The 15817-nt window shown below is 57.4% G+C and overlaps 1 protein-coding gene across 5 annotated transcripts in view; it reads right to left on the bottom strand.

Moving 5' to 3' along the window:
* The window catches only part of CAVIN1 (caveolae associated protein 1), a 29903-nt gene that overhangs the window by 772 nt on the left and 13314 nt on the right, over positions 1–15817 (bottom strand). For 3 of the 5 annotated variants that reach the window (XR_012654672.1, XR_012654671.1, XR_004372610.2), the window contains exon 2: positions 248–1989. Coding sequence is in view for 1 of the 5 variants with exons in the window: in XM_032772788.2 (XP_032628679.1) it covers positions 1324–1989 (666 nt within the window). In the remaining 4 variants the exon portion in view is untranslated. Of the gene's footprint in view, positions 1–12; positions 1990–15817 lie in introns of those variants that run through there. The other 2 variants (XR_012654670.1, XM_032772788.2) reach the window with 2 other exon arrangements.

The raw sequence follows: 15817 nt of genomic DNA, 5'->3' as shown, positions 1-15817 counted from the left end.
TGGCCTGCACCCCCGTGAGCGTGCACCTCCCGGCCTGCTGGGCTCTCCAGCACCCCTGCATGCACCCCTGTGAGCGTGCAGCTCACAACCTGCTGGGCCCTACTCCTGGCCTGCACCCCCGTGAGCGTGCACCTCCTGGCCTGCTGGGCTCTCCAGCACCCCTGCATGCACCCCTGTGAGCGTGCAGCTCACAATCTGCTGGGCCCTACTCCCAGCCTGCACCTTCCCCCGGCCAATGACTGTTCACCTCCTGGCCTGCTGATGCCACATGGTACGGGGCTCACTCTCCGGTGACGGGGTGGGACACCTGACTCCACGCAGCTCCCTGCAGGTGACCGTGAGCCCACTGCAGCAAAGCGGTTCTGGGCTCCAGCAAGCAGATGGTTACCGCTCCGGGCACTGCAGACACACACAGGAGCGTGCGGCATATGATAAGCTCTCCATGACTCTGGGGCAGTCCCAGGAAGGCCTGGAGTGGCTGTGGTGTAACTGGCAGCAGTGGCGGGGTCCTGTGTGTGTGTGTAGGATACCCGCATTGCCAGGGGATCTCGCTGCCACCCAGGTAATGTGGTGCCCGTGGTAGCCAAGTGGTGCACAATGCTGGCTTCCCCAGAACTAGCCCGTTAGCTTTTTCAGCCCTCTGGGGTCAGGAAGTGTCAGAGAGCCCCTCCTAGCCCGACATGGCGTTGCCCATCCTCACACATGCTCTGCCCATCAGTGGGATTGGCTTAACCCTTCCCTCGCCACATGCTAAGACACGTCAGAGATCCACCTTCCACTGGAGATCTTCCAGACCACATGGCCCCAGGAGCTGGCGTACGGGCAGGGGTGGAAAATGTCTCTCTGCTGCTACTAGCCAGCTGGGCTCCTGCATTCCCTTCCGTCTGCCTGTGGGGATGGCTGCTCGGGCTGACAAATGGACTGGGGGATCTCCAGCGCTGGACAGTTTGCCAGGCAGAAAGCATTCTAAGCATCAGGTCTCCGAGAGCTGCAAAGAGGGATCAATCCCAGGTGTACAGAAGTTATCTTGGTTTTAGCACGGTCCCAGCTGGGTCCCTGGTGGCTAGCAAGCTCTCACAGGGCCACTAGCAGGAATGGTCTCCACAACGAGTGTAAGAAAAACCGTTCTGTATTCCTAACTCCTCTGTGTGCTAAAACTAAAATATAAACGACACCTTGTCCGGGATGGCGGGGGATCGGCTTGGACATCCAGAGGAATAATGATACATCGGGTACACGTTGCCTGGGACGCGTGGGGCAAAGAGAGATCTTGCAGTGTGAAAAGTTACATGTTCAGCTGTCCATTGCGTGCCACCGCCCGTCCTACTCACTGTCGCTCTTGTCCACCAGCACTGCGTCCGACTCCTCCGTGATCTCCAGCAGCGTGTGCATCTCAGGGCTCTCCTCTCTCAGCAGCTCCGTGTTCTCGGCCTCTTCTCCTCCCACCTCCACCATCTCCGTGGCTTTCACCTCCACCTCGCCCTCTCTGATCTTCTTGACGTAGAAGGTGAAGGGTGGCACCTTGTAGACTGCTGTCTTGGACCTGGCGTAGACGGGGTGATCAGGAGTGAAGGATTTCTTCAGCTTGTCCCGAGAGGTTTTCATCTTCTCCCTCCTCTCAGTGGTTACGATCTTGGTGCCCAGCTTGTTCATCCTCTTCTCCAGGTTGTGCCGAGTCTTCTCCAAGTTGTGTTTGGTCTTCTCCAAATTCTCCTTGGTCTTTAGCTTGGTCTTCTCCATCTTCTCCTTGGAGAAAGCCTTCTTGAAGTCGTCCACCCTCTTCATGCCACTTCTCTTAATCCGCTCTGCCCGGGACTCCTCGATGATCTCTTCAACCTCCACCTCCTCATCTGAGGAGAGCTGGATGCGGTCCTCATCCCCATGGTCCTCGCCCGCAGGCACCTCTGCGCCCTCCTCTTCCTTCTCTTCCTTCTCTGTCTCCTTCAAAGACTTGCTGATGCTCAGCTTGGCCGGGAGCTTCACTTCATCCTGAAAACAGAGATGGAATCTGTAAGACACGTGCATGGTAAGGATCCAGCCCTGCAGAGCTGCATGCCAGGCAGCCACCCTGCAGCAGCTGTAAGCAGCTTGCGCCCCACTTCCCACGACCTTCTATGGACACAGCCCACGGGACGTTCTGCGTCGGGGGGTTGTCAGGCAGCAGCCCCATGGTGCCTGATTGGTTCTCTGCCCTGTATAAACCCAAGCGGCAGTCCAGGAACTGTCTGGGCCGCAGCGTGGTGAATTTCCTGGTGCTACCAGGGCTGGTCCTGTCTCATGCTCTTGAACTCCTGGCTGGACCTTGGCTTGTTTTGGGCTTCGCCTCCTGGCTTGGACTCTGACCCTTAGTATTGACCCCAGCCTGGAACTGACCACAAACTCCTCGGCTACCCCCAGCCTCAGGCTTGCCCCTGGTCCCACACTGGCCCCGCGGCTGCCAGCCATCGAACCTGGGCTGAGCAGCTCTCGGAGTCGCTGCCCAGCTAATTGCACTTATGAGGTCTCAGATTCACGGCTAGTCTGACCTTGGGGACAAATCCGGCCTTCAGTGGGCGGCCCCCGGCTTGGACTCCTCGACCCCCGCTAAATTACTCCGCCCTTGTCCACAGCAGCTTGGGGCCCTTGCTAAATTCAAGCTCAGCCTTATCCGCCCTGCACACTCCGGCCTGGATGGCAAACCCACCCTTGCTTTTAACTGCAGAGGAGAGACCTGCAGGTGCTGCACTGGGAGCTCTGTCCCTTCTGTCCTGGCTGCCCCCTCCCCAATCCTCCAAGCCCTTCACTAGCATCCTCTTCATCCCAGGACTGCTTGTACCACTCACCCTCCCTCCAGTCAAAGCTCCCAGGGAACTCTCCCCTCCAGCCCTTGGGCTCATCTCCCCAGGCTGGCTCCCTCCCTCCACGCAGCCCTGAGCTCCCTGCTGAGCAGCCTGGGGACTCTCTCCGTTCCCCTTTGGGGCATCCTGTGCGCTGCTGGCATCTGCATTCAGCACCGATCCCGGCTTTTCACAGCGCAGGGTTCACTACAGTCACATGACTCAAGGCACAAGCCCTCCCCTCTCACTCACGGACAGCCTCCCTGATGCCAGGGCAGCCACTCCTGATTTACACCGGCCTCAGAGACAAACTAGGGGTCTGACTGATTCCAGCCCGTGCAAACAGTAATGTATCGGAATTGGGTCGTATCCCTTTAAATATCTTGTGAGCCCTCTTGTGGTTCTCACCGTGTTACAAGCCAGCCAGGGCAGCAGTGCTGGGTCTGCACAGAGTTATTTGCACTCGGCCATGCCCTAGTGGTTTCTTGTTGTGCACAGAGCAAAAGACACACCACAAAGTCCCCACGTTTGCCTCTCACCCCAGCTACAAGGCTGGCGTCTAATCTCCGCCGCCCAGACTGAGGGGCCGTGCACACTGCAAACAGAGCCAGGCAGCAGCCGGGGAGCAGAGCTGGCGTCTTGTCCCCTCTGCTGGAGCCACCCGCACGGGTTTCTCGCTCGTTCTGCAGAGCAAGAGGGACTCCATGCAGAAGAAACAAGATAAAACACCCATGGCCTTGTTGCCTTGCTGTGTGGGAGCTGCCCCGGAGGAAAGGGTGTTTCTGCTAGTTATTTGTCCCCTGCCTGCCTTTCATCCTGTCCCATTCCCTCCCCGTGGCCAGCCCACATCCAGCAGCTTGCTTGTTCCCTTGTACCGCTGGGGAAACTACCTCCCAAGCAGTTTCCTCCCGAGGCTGCTGGTAAAATAACATCCCTGCCCCATGCTGCTGGGGGCGGTGTCTGTGCATTCCCCAGAGCCACGCTGAACAGAGCGTGCCAGCACTGGCCCCCTCCCTGGGAAGGGGCAGAGACCTCGCTCAATTTCCCAGCGCTCACACAGCAGCGACTCACTGGCTGACCACTGAGATCAGCTCCCCTGGGAGCACAGGAATTCAGGTCCCCCTAGAAATCACCCGTGAGCTGTCATCAAGGGCATCTGCTGGGCTTTCCCCTGGGGCGAGGCCTCTACTCTGAGCGTGGGAAAGCCCCATGTATGGCCTTGGGCCTGCAGCAGCTGGGCTGGGAGCGGAGGGGCTTCTGCCCCCAAGGCTTGTGTTCTGCCCCATCCTCACAACGCCGACACACGGGAGCCCTTCCCCTTGGGCACTGGCCCCGGGGCTTGTGGGGGAAGGGGAAGTTAGCCAGGGAGATTTCCCCACTTCCCAGAGAGGTGATCTGCGCCCGGCCTCGCAGCACAGCCAGAGACAGCTGCCTTCCGTGGGGCTGGTTTCGAGTTACAGAGAACGATTCCAAGCGCCCCCTGGTGCATGGCGAGGGGCATCCCAACAGCACAGAGCAGTGGTAGGGCGCTAAGGGGGGTGCCCCTTGGCATGGGGCAGGGGCTTCAGCATGTGTCCCTGGCAGCTGATGCCCCAGCATGGGCAGGTGAGCGTGCTGCACATGGCAGTAAATCCGCAGCTGTAACAGCAAAGGCCTATGAGCAGTGTGTTGTCCAGGGAGGTTAGAAAGGAGATTGGGGGCCAGGACTCCTGGGTTCTATTCCCAGCTCCGGAAGGGGAGTAGGGTTTAGAGGAGGGGTGACTGGGAGCCAGGACTCCTGGGTTCTATCCTCAGCCCTGCCACTGGCTTCCTGCATGACCTTGGGCAAATCACTTCCCCCTCTGTGCCTTGGTTTCTTCATCTGTTCAGTGGGGCCTGTGCTTAGCTGGTTGGCCAAGGGGAAGGTGGCTGGAGTCAGTCTATCCCTAATTAGTCCCCTTTTTATTGCAGAGCCCTCTGCTCTGTATTCCCCGGCCAGAATTAACTCCTGCTTCCCTGAGAGGTGCTTATAGTTATACCCGGCAGCGAGCAGACAGGCAGTGGGAGGCCGTGACCGATTTATAACCCCAAAATGTGCTTAAGGACAAACTCGCCCTATGACCTTCCCATCCTCTGGGAAAGGGCCATGCATGCTGATGGGCTAATTGTCACGGCATGCGGGGGAGTCAGGGCCCTGCACCCCCCACTTCCTGCGATTCACCGGGACTCTCAGTCAGCCAGTAACACAGAAGGTTTATTAGACGACAGGACACAGTCCCAAGCAGGGCTTGTAGGTACAACCAGGGCCCCTCAGCCAGGTCTGTCTGGTGGGCAAGGGGCTTAGACCCCTGACTTGGGGTTCCCTGCCTCTTCCCAGCCAGCCCAAAGCTGAAAGCAAAAACCCTCCAGCAGGCTCAGCCCCTCCCACTCCCCCTCTCCCTTTGTCTAGTTTCCCTGGCAAAGATGTCGACTCACCCCACCCCTCTTCCTTGCTCAGGCACCTTCCCTCACCTAAAGTCACCCCCTGCTCTCCCATCCCCCATGCAGACAGTCCCAGTAAAACTAGAGATATTCCCAGGTCAATCCACCCCGCTCCCTCCTGCCTCACACCAATACACCCGTGAAGTGGGTGAGCTTTCTTATCTCCCTGGGGAAACTGAGGCATGGAATCCCAGCATGACTTACCCAGGGTCCCTCAGCAAGCAAGCGGCAGTGCCGGGAATAGGACCCTGGAGTTTGGGCTTCAGGTCCCCCCAGCCTTTTTCTCTTTTTGGCTGTCCAACCAACCCTGCCCCATGTCTGTTCACAGCCTGAATACACCCAAAATCCATGACAAAAATAACCTGGCCTAGCCTGTTCTCAAGCAGGGAATTGATCAAGCACAGGTTACTTCAAAGAGTTTTTTGGTCGATTCCTCCATCGCCAGCCTAGGCTGTGAGTTCCCAGTCCCCAGTGACTCCAGCCAGGGAGCAGGACCAGACAATGCTCAGGCGAGTGGGGAACCGGAGGTGGATGGAGCAGCTGCAGGTTCTTTGGGGGCCATCGATGTGCCCTGGCCGAAACGAAGACGAGGTGGCTCCCCCGCACCCCCCTCAGCCGGGTCCGAGCACCGTGCCCAGGACAGACAGGCACTCTGCTCTCTGCATGGCGTGTATTAAGCTGCCTGCAGGGGCCAGGCAGCCAGCGTGTGGGGTGTAGCTTCTTACCCTGCAGATGGACCTTCGCATCCAGCGCTGGGCATGGGGCGTAGGGGCAGAGAAGGGGCAAGCAGCACCTGACCGTCTCCCCTGGTTTACCATAGCCTGGCCAGCCTGATAGGCCCCTGCCTCACATGCTCCCCCAGGCTCTGTTCTGCCTGGCCGGTTCCCCTCCGGGGCTGTGGGCCTGGCCGGGGTCCCAGGGCCGTCCCCTGGCCTCCTGGGCCGGCCAGGGGCATTACTTCATTTTCACCATGTACGCTGGAGTGTGGCCATCCTGCCTTTGTTTGCCAGAGGCCAGAATGGCTCCCCTGGCTCCTGCCCCGCCATAGGCTCTGTCAACATCTTTTAGACAATCAGAACTTTCCTATTGTTGTTGTCCCGGCCAAGCACAATTAGCCTCAGGCCCTGCTTTCACATTCTTTCCCCCTGCTCAAATGGCCCTGCACAACAAGCCACCAGGGTTAGGGCAAGGGTGGGGCCTGGGCTGCTAGTGCCGGGGGGGGGGGGGGGTACAGAAGGAGAAGCCTCCCGCTGTGGCATTTAGCGGGGGCTTTCCCCTCCCCACAGGGCTGACTCTCCCCACCCTGGCGCCTTCCCCCAGTGCAAAGCAGCTGTGAAATGTGTCCAAATCAGAGTTCTCAGCCCCCTGTATTCAGCCCAGGGCAGCACGAGGCACCGGCGGGGGGCTTGGGGCACTGCTGCCCCAGCTCAGCGCTGCCAGCTCTCACAACCTTGCCATGAGTCTTGTGACGTTTGATGTTTCCAGCCCCAGTTCCTGGAGTCAGGTGATTAGGAGACTCTCCGCTTTTCGCGTAAAAGAAAATAGACGTTTTTAACCCTCACGGCTGGCATGGGAAGGTGAGAGACGTGACCCTTAGAGGCTCAGAAACCAGGGGCCCTGCTCTTCCCCATCTGATGCTCCATATTCCCCCCAATCGCTTCTCCTCATGGGGCCAAAATGCAGCCCAGCCTGAAACCCAGCCTGTGCTGCTACGCCCAGCCAGCCCTGCTCCTGCTGAGCAGATGTTGATGTCACCTCTGCAATCACCTTCTCTTGGGGTGCAGAGATCTGCAGCCGGATCTGCATCTCCCGGCAGGAGGAGGGGCTCTGAGCTGGAGTGGCCTTGTGATCCCTGTCACTCAGGTTGGATTTAGCCCCGGCATCCCTCCCACTAGCGCAGGCACAGTGTCTTGGCTCGGCTCCCAGATCCAGTCAGTGGCTGCATTGCCCTGGGCACTTTCCCCTCCAATTCAGTGCGAACCCCCAGCATTTAAACTCTTTTCCCTTTAGAAATGTTTTATCGTGGTGGCTTTTTCCTCTCTGCCCCACTGATTCTCCCTCTGCCTCGACCCTCCCCTCTGGAGATTCAGAGCCTGGAGTCCTCAGTGCCCCACGGAGCAGAGAGAGACTCATTCAGGACAGCCAGGCCTGCAGTCCCCTCGCAGAGGGAAACACGTGGGCGGGAGGGAGAACAGGCTTGTATGAGATTGGTTTTCAGCTGAGCAGCACATCGCGTGCGATGAATCCTCTCTGTGTTCCTGGCCCAGGCTGGAAATAGCCCTGCACTGTACGAAGCGTCACAGCTGCCGGGCCACAGCCTGCAGCTCAGGGATTTATTACTCGAGGGGTTTTAAGCTCAGGAGTTGGGAGGGGGAGGCGTGGAGCTTCTGGGATGAGCCAACCGCCAGGAAGCCAGCAAGAGCAGTGAATGGGTTTGATACGAGAGCTAGGCAGGGCCAGCAGGGCTCTGTCGGCCCCTGGGCATGCCTCAGGAGCTGCCTCTCCCAATGCGCCATGGCCGAGTCAGCCACACCAAGCCAACAGGCGCTGACCCTCCATGCACCTCCCTGGAAACAAGCAACATCCCAGCTAAGCTAGGCCTGATCCCGCAGCACTTGCCTGGCCAAGGATCCACCCATTTGACCTCCCATCAGAAGCCTGTGAAAGTACATAAAGCAGGAAGTGGGAGCTCTCCGAGAGACCCACGCCATGGGCACCTGGGCAGCAGCAGGTGGAGATGGCTCAGCTTTTGTCTTTCATGAACCAGGTGGTGAAGAGACCTGGAAAAGCCTCGGTTTCACAAGTTCATTTTGAAAGCAGTTCCACATCCCGGGTTAAAGCAGGGCGGGGTTGGTCTGGGCACCAGGACTCCTGGGTTCTGTTCCCAGCTCTGGGAGTGAGTGGGGACTGTAACGAACTGGGAATGTTCTTAATGTTTCCTCTGAATACCGTGTTGGTGCCTCAGTGTCCCCTAGGCAGTTCTTAATATCTAGGTGGTGGGATAAGGGTGTGTGATTGCTGCAGAGCAAAGGGCCAGTGCACCTAAATGCCTGGCACTCTGTCTCCTAGCAACTGATGGCCTGGGCCCCTCCTCTGCAAAGGTGCCAACTGAAGGTGTGAGACAAGAGGTCAGGTGACCTCCTGGCCCAGGAAAGGGGCTGAGCAGAGAGGAGGGTGGGAGGGGTTGTAGTCTGGAGCTGGCTGAGGGCAGACGTGGGGGTCTGGCTCACTGCCCCCCAGAATGGACCCAGCTGAGGGGTCCGGTTCGCGGTACCTACAAGCTCTGTGTTAGACCCTGTCCTGCCATCGATAAACCTCTGTGTTACTGCTGGCTGAGAGTCACGTCTGACTGCAAAGTGGGGGTGCAGGACCCTGTGGCTTCCCCAGGACCCCGCCTGGGTGGGCTCGCTGTGGGAAGTGCACGGAGGGGCAGAGGATGCTGAATGCTCCAAGGAGAGACCCAGGAGGTGAAGCCGTGTGAGCTTCTTGCCCTGAACAAGTCTGCTCCAAGGGAGAGGAGGCTCCCCAAAGTCATGACTGGCTTGGTGGGGAGCAGTTCCAGAGCATCGCCCGGGGACTCCGTGACAGGGACCCATGGTTAGAATAACGGACTGGATGCCAGGACTCCTGGGTCTATTCCCAGCTCTGGGAGTGAGTGGGGCCTAGTGAAATCAGGATGGCCATTCCCAGGGTGCCAGTCCAGGCTTAGGTTCACTTGGAAAAGGTCTGAAATGAATAACAAAGCCTCCCTGCTCCTCCTGGCAGCTGGGCTCCCTCAGTCCCACATGGACTGCAGGAGGCTCGGGAACTTGATTTGACCAGCAAGAAGCCCAGTGTTCTGGGAAGCTGAAGGCCACATGTCCAGGGCACCAGCTCACTTGTGACGTCTGGGTACTGCCTGGTGCCCAGAGCTGGTGAACCAGCCCAGCCCCAAGCTAATGAGCAAAGCAGGTGGCAAGGCCCAGTCAAGCTGCTTGCCTCTTCGACCCGGGACCCAAAGGAACAGCCATCGGCTCCAAAACTGCCCTGGTGTCCAGGCAGCCAGTAGGAACAGGTCTGACAAAAATGCCCCTGGGCCCAGGACGTTCCCGTCCCTCCAGCACCGGAGAGGAGGGAGTTCCTGTTACGTGCTCACGACAGCCCATGGTACAGCTGGTGGCATGATCGTCCCAGCTGTTCCAGGCAGCAGTGACATGACTGTCACCACCAGTGCACGGCCCTTCCCCAGCACAGCCGCACGCCGACAAAGGACAGGACACGCCGTGCAGCAGCAGAGCTACTGAGCCCAACGCCAGTGTGGTTTCCCCTCAATTTCTCTCCGCTTGCCCCCAAGGGAGACATGGCAGATTCAGTTGATCCAGCTTTCCGCCAGGTCAGTACAGTTTCACCCAGGGCCAATGCAGAACGTCCTGCCCGCTCCTCCCTGTGTTTTGAATCCAAGAAAACTCTCACTCTTGAGGGAAGTGATGGCATCTGCTCCAAATCCCCTCCCATCTCACAGCTATTAACAATGCAACTGTGTTTGCTTTGACCCGCGCCTGGCTCCAGAATCTGGAATACCTGGCACAAAGGAAAGGTTTGCAGCTTGCAGGAGGGGCTGACGGGCTTGGCTTCTGGGGCTCTTTGGTCAGAGAGCTGTGCACTAGGAAATTTTGCTGTGCTGCATTCTGGAGAAGCCAACATCTGCTTTGCTACTATGATTAGCAACCGTAGAACAAAACCACCGACGCTGTCTCGGGAGATCACAACCACCGAGCGCAAGTCCACAGCCCCTGTGAAGACTACTCATCCTCTCCACAACAGCACCTGCCCAAGCAATCCCTTATCTCCTGGGGACCCTGAACTGCCGGAACTCCAGCTACTTCCTTCCCTCTGAGTCAACACCATCAGCAAGAACAAAGGCATTCCCCATCTCGGCCTGGCCTGGCTATGCTGGAAAGGGGCCATATCCTGCAGGCTCAGATACTTATCAGCTCTTGTTGACTCCAGAGGGTTTGGGCGCAAAGCAGAGGCCTGTTCAAAGCCTCCAGCTCCATCACATGAAGTGTCTCCTACCCCCTTCCATCGTGGGAGCGGAGGGGGCTGCTGCCCTCCATGGATCTCGGCATAAAATGCAGCAGCTTGCACCCACCCTGCTCCGTGCTATAGACGGGCCAGTGCAGCTCCCAGCAGACAAAGCCGCATGGCTCTTTGGAGCACTGCACGCTGGGATCCGGTCTCTGGGAAAGGCACATCTGCAGAGTGCGGCACTGAGCCCCAGGAGCTGCGTCTGCCCAGCGTGGGCTGTATGTGGGGGCAGACTCCCTCTTCTGTGGCAGGCTGAGCGCGCTCAGCTGGAGGAGTGGTTCCAGCTCGCGCTGCAGGAGGCCCCAAAGTGGGGGGCTGCAGGGCGGAACCTCGGCTCAGCACTGAGCAAGGCAAGGGACAGAGCCTCCCGGAACTGCAGCCTGTGGTGGGCAGAGGGGAGTTGTCTGTGTTTGAGTGAATACGCTGTGCCCTGAGGGAAGGGCCTGCCAGAGACCGGAGCGTGGCCGCACGTCCTGCGAGGGCTCTGAGGGAGCGCACCGGCCGAGAAGGAGCCTTCCCCTGGCTTCGCTGGCTGGAGCAGGCCCTGTGTAGGCAATGCAAGAACAAAGCGGCTCAGTTTCCACACGGGGTCAGGAGGGTAGTGCCTGAGCAGCCTTGGTAGGAAGGAGGACTCTGGTCCCTGGCTGGTCTCAACACCTGTATGCTGCCTGCGGGCCATCAGGGATCTCCTCCCTGCTCCACAGGAGCTGCTTGGCCCATGGGCAGGTGGGGGGAGCTGCCCAGCGGAAGGGTTTTCTCCTGCCTGCGACGGGCATGTGTAGGATGGGCAGTCTGCTGTGGCAGGACCTTTAATGGAGGGAATGTGCTGCAAATGCAGCCATAGTCTGGGTGCAGTGAAAAGACAATGGGAGCACGCAGGAACAGCCAGGAATCAGTGAGGAGCAGGCTGGCTGTTACACAGATCCCCCTCCATACGCACTCCATGAGCCCCGGCGGGGGCAGCTCGCTCCCAGCTCTCACAGGAACCACTGTTTTTAGCCCCTGGCGTTTCAAGCACATTGTTGTTTACTGGGAAATGCACCAAGGCTGGTGACAGGTGAGTCCAGCTGCCCAGATGGGCCTGTCCCAAAAACCCTGGCTCTCCATGTCCCTGAACTTGGAGGTCTTCAAACTGTGATTCCCAAATTGCGGCTGTGTGCTCCAGCATGCCTCAATCCAGCTGGCTCAGGGACAGCGGGAGGACATGTATTCCCACTGGACTTCTGTCCCAGCCCCTGCCATGTGCAGGGAGCACAGAGGATGGGTACCCAGGGAAAGTGTGTGTGTGTGAGGGGGGATTTCTCTGCTAAGTTTCACAGGAGGGTTCCATGAATGATCTGGTTTTCCTGTCCTGGAGCCCATGTACTGGAAGGGGTGACCCAACTGGACAGTATCTGTCCTTGTTCTGTAGATCCGCATTGCCCTCTGCTGCACTGAACCCCCAGGAGGAGCAAACTGAGCTGCAAACACTGTGTGAGGGCCCCTCCATGACCAGGGAACATTGTCCAGCAGATCTTGGGGAGCCACTAGGAGACCTGGGTCCTTTTCGTGGAGCTGTGAAACCCAGAGCTGACAGACTGATTGAGGGGGTTTGACACCTCTGCTTTTTCTATTTCAAATGACCCAATGCTGGTAGGTCCCTTGGATTGACTTGCCCCAGTTCTCCTCCCCTAAGTGTGTTTTTTATTTGATTACATTTTGGAGCCTGAGTTCCCTTCCAGTGAGTCACTGGATCTGTGCCCTTTATGGTCATGCACATACTGCTGGGTTGCTACAACACATGTAAACACTTTCCTCATTGTATAAAGGACCTGTGAACTGCACAGCTGAGCTGCCTCCCACCCTAGCCAGGCCTGGAACTGTTTAAGTTCTCCAGAATCTCTGCCAAAGCAGGGAGCATTCCCCAAAGCTAGGAGCAGAATGCCCAGGATTGGTGTTTAAGGGGATTTTTTTTTTTTTAATGTTCAGTTTGTTTAAAAAAGCAAGACTCCCAGCGATCTGCTCTCCGGGGTGATTATTTAATGAAGCCTGGGTCACACACATGCTGACCACATCTGCAGTTCACTTGGTGCAGTTGCTTTTACATCATTGCAACACCCCCAGTCTCTGCCTGGGGGAAAAAGCAGGGGCTCGTTTCACATGCGATTGCAAGACACAGAACACGACCAACTCCCCACTACCAACAAGGGCCCGATCCTGACAGGTGCTGAGTGCCCTCTGCTGTGGCTTGAGCTTTGAGCCCCCTACAGCCGCCTGTTCCCTTTCATTCCAGTCCCTCCTCTGCCCGCCAGGTGCAGCTCAGCTAAGGCTCAGCCAGGGAAAGGCTGAAGCAGGAATTAGAAGCAGCTGGGCAGGAGGGAGCATTTCTGAGTCCTGTTTTGCCCAGCCAGGAAAGTAAAGACCCCAAGCTCCAGCTTGCACCAGAACAACACGATCATGTCTTTGCTTTGCCAGGGCCCAAGAGCACCACGTCCCTCTGGTAACTGTAATCCAAGGCTGGGGTGAGACGCATTCTGCTATTCCACAGACTAAGAGCAGAAACCCTGATAAGCAACCACGGAAGGAGCAAAGTCCTGGATTTCAGGTGAGCTGCATAGAGAAAATGGGTTGTGCTTTTTACCTGCTCCATGTTGGAGAAGGCTTAAGTAGGTTTCCCTCTTCACATTAGAAATACAGGTCTGGCCTGCCCAGCCCCTGCCGATCTGAAAAGCGCCTGTGACCCTTGGCAGACCAAATGTGTGTGTTAAAGATTCAGCTCCCCTTGTTCAAACTGAGAAAACCTCCACTCCAAATGTAAGGCCTCCAAAGAGTCTTCCAGCAAACCTTGGCCCCTGACCCTGGACCTGGGTCCAGGCAGCTGGGCCCCAGTAAGATCCGCACACAGGCAGTGCCCTGGCTGCACTGATCCAGATGCAAGGCTCAGGTCTTTGAAAAACCAAGCTTGACGTTCCTAAAACTTCTAGGGCAAAAGGAAGAGGAAATATAATAGTAACCTAACCCCCCTTTCCACCTCTCTCACCCATCGAAAGCCACTGGGACAATTTTCCCAAGTGCTGAACTATCTGGATCCAATTTACCAATGTCCTGCTCCTTGTGGAACCCTGTAAGCAATGCAAAGCGCCTGGAGCGCTGCCATTTTGATTTGCCTGCATTTTATACCCATGTTGCACTGGGATGGGCAATTCCTTGAGCATCAGGGCAATGGTCCCTCAGGTCATTTGCAGGAAATTTTTAAGATATTTTCCCCAGTAGCCACCCAGTTAACAAGTTAACTGAGTTTGTGTCTGTTTCAGCTTCCTGGCCTGTTCCATGCTTGGTTCACGAAATCCCCCAGGATTCCTTGTGCCAAGAACTGTGACACAAAGAGGCAAACTCATTAGCACAATCATTTAGCATACCAGGAATGATGTGGATGTGCACCAGGCCCACCAATAGCAATTCCGGGTCCAGGGCAGAACAGTCAATGGGCCCCCACGCACGTACGAGCTGTGCCCATGCAGACGCTGTCCGCTTGACATTTGGGCCGTGCTGTGCCCGCACTGGCTGGTGTCCAGCGAGCTGCCGGCTACACTGCTGTGTGCGCTGTTCCAGCCCGAGTTCCACATGCCCCCCAGTAGGGCTGCCAACTGTCTAATCCAGGGGTAGGCAACCTATGGCACGCATGCTGAAGGTAGCACACAGATTGATTTTCAGTGGCACTCACACTGCCCAGGTCCTGGCCACTGGTCTGGGGGGCTCTGCATTTTAATTTAATTTTAAATGAAGCTTCTTAAACATTTAAAAAACCTTATTTACTTTACATAAAACCCATAGTTTATTATACATTATAGACTTATAGAAAGAGACCTTCTAAAAACATTTAAATTATCACTGGCATGTGTAACCTTAAATTAGAGTGAATGAATGAAGACTTGGCACACTACTTCTGAAAGGTTGCTAACCCCTGCTCTAATCACACAACCCCCAGCCCCGCCCCTTCCCTGAGACCCCGCCCCTGCTCACTCCATTCCCCCCTCCCTCCGTCACTCCCCATCCTCACTCACTTTCACCAGGCTGGGGCGAGGGGTTGGGGTGCAGGAGGGGGTGAGAGGTGTGGGTTCTGGGAGGGAATTTGGGTGCTGGATGTGGACTCTGGGCTGGGCCAGGGGGTTGGGGGGCAGGGGTTCAGCACTTACCTCAGGTGGCTCCAGAAAGCGACCTGCACACCCCTCTGTCTGTGGCTCCTAGGCAGGGGACCTAGGGGGTCTCTTGTACCACTGTCCGCAGGCACCACCCCCGCAGCTCCCATTGGCTTCAGTTCTCAGCCAATGGGAGCTGCGGAGTTGGCACTCAGGGTGGGGGCAGCGCACGGAGACACACACACGCCCTGGGGCTGCAGGGACGTGCTGGCCGCTTCTGGGAGTAGTGCAGAGCGAGGCTGGGCAGGAAGCCTACCTTAGCCCTGCTGCGCTGCTGGTGGCTGGGGGCCCCTGGGCCCTTTTAAATCACCCAGGCCACTGGGCAATTGCCCCCTTTGCCCCCCCGTTGGCGGGCCTGCTGTGCACAAGGTGGCAGGGAGCGTGTAATTAACAACCTTCCTGGCTCTTCATTAACTGGAAGTGCTCTGCTGCACTCCTTGCTCTGTGGCCCTACTCGCGTGGACCGTGGGTCTATTTAGTTCAGAGTCTAAGGGTGGAACTCAGCCTGTGAGGTGATAGTTGTGTCCATGGGCTAGAGACCATCCTCCTGCCCTGACCCAGGGACTCAGGATCCTTGCCTGGTCTGCACCAGGTGATTTCATTACTGCCAAGGACAGTGCGGTGACAGTGGCAATGCTGCTTTCTCTAGCTCGGCTGGGATGCTGAGTGTAACAAGCCGGGGCTAGTGACCCGACTCTTGTGGCTCTGGTTTAAAAGTACTTGTCACCACGAACTCAGTGTATGTGCAAACAGAGGGAATGGCTCTCACCAAGCCTGGCAGGACAGACTCGCCCCTCAGGCTTCTGGGTAACATTCAGTGAGCCCCAGGCAGTGCACAGTGTGGGGCTTCTTCACCAAGACCTTTGAACCCAGGCTTGGGCTGGCTAGTAAAGATCCTACGGGTACTTTTCATAAGTGTCAGGGTTACCCCCCAGGTCCTTGGCGAAAGTCCCCCCCATCTCCAGGTGCCACCTTCCCCCGGGGTGGCTGCATTTCAGCCGTGCTCTGTGTCCATCACTGTAGAGTGCTTGGGATGACAGGGGCTGCATGTACATAGCATGTTCTTTCTGATGCCTGTGTGGCAGCACCACGTCACTAACGCCGGGCCACGCTGGTACCCGCCGGGTACTGCAGAGGGATCCCTGTTGAGTACGTGCTTGGTGAGGTTCAGGGCAGCTCAGGGGGTCACACTCGCACCGTCTCCGCTGTAGGGTTGCGGGAAGCTATGCTGGATAAAATAAGGACCAATCTGAACTCTCGTTCTGAACCTCCCTGCACCTTCTGAGGGTTGCTCTG

Source organism: Chelonoidis abingdonii, chromosome 21 (genome assembly GCF_003597395.2).
Source record: "Chelonoidis abingdonii isolate Lonesome George chromosome 21, CheloAbing_2.0, whole genome shotgun sequence".
NCBI lineage: Eukaryota > Metazoa > Chordata > Testudines > Testudinidae > Chelonoidis > Chelonoidis abingdonii.
Note: the sequence above shows the minus strand (reverse complement) of the source record. Positions and strands in the feature narration are given on the sequence as shown.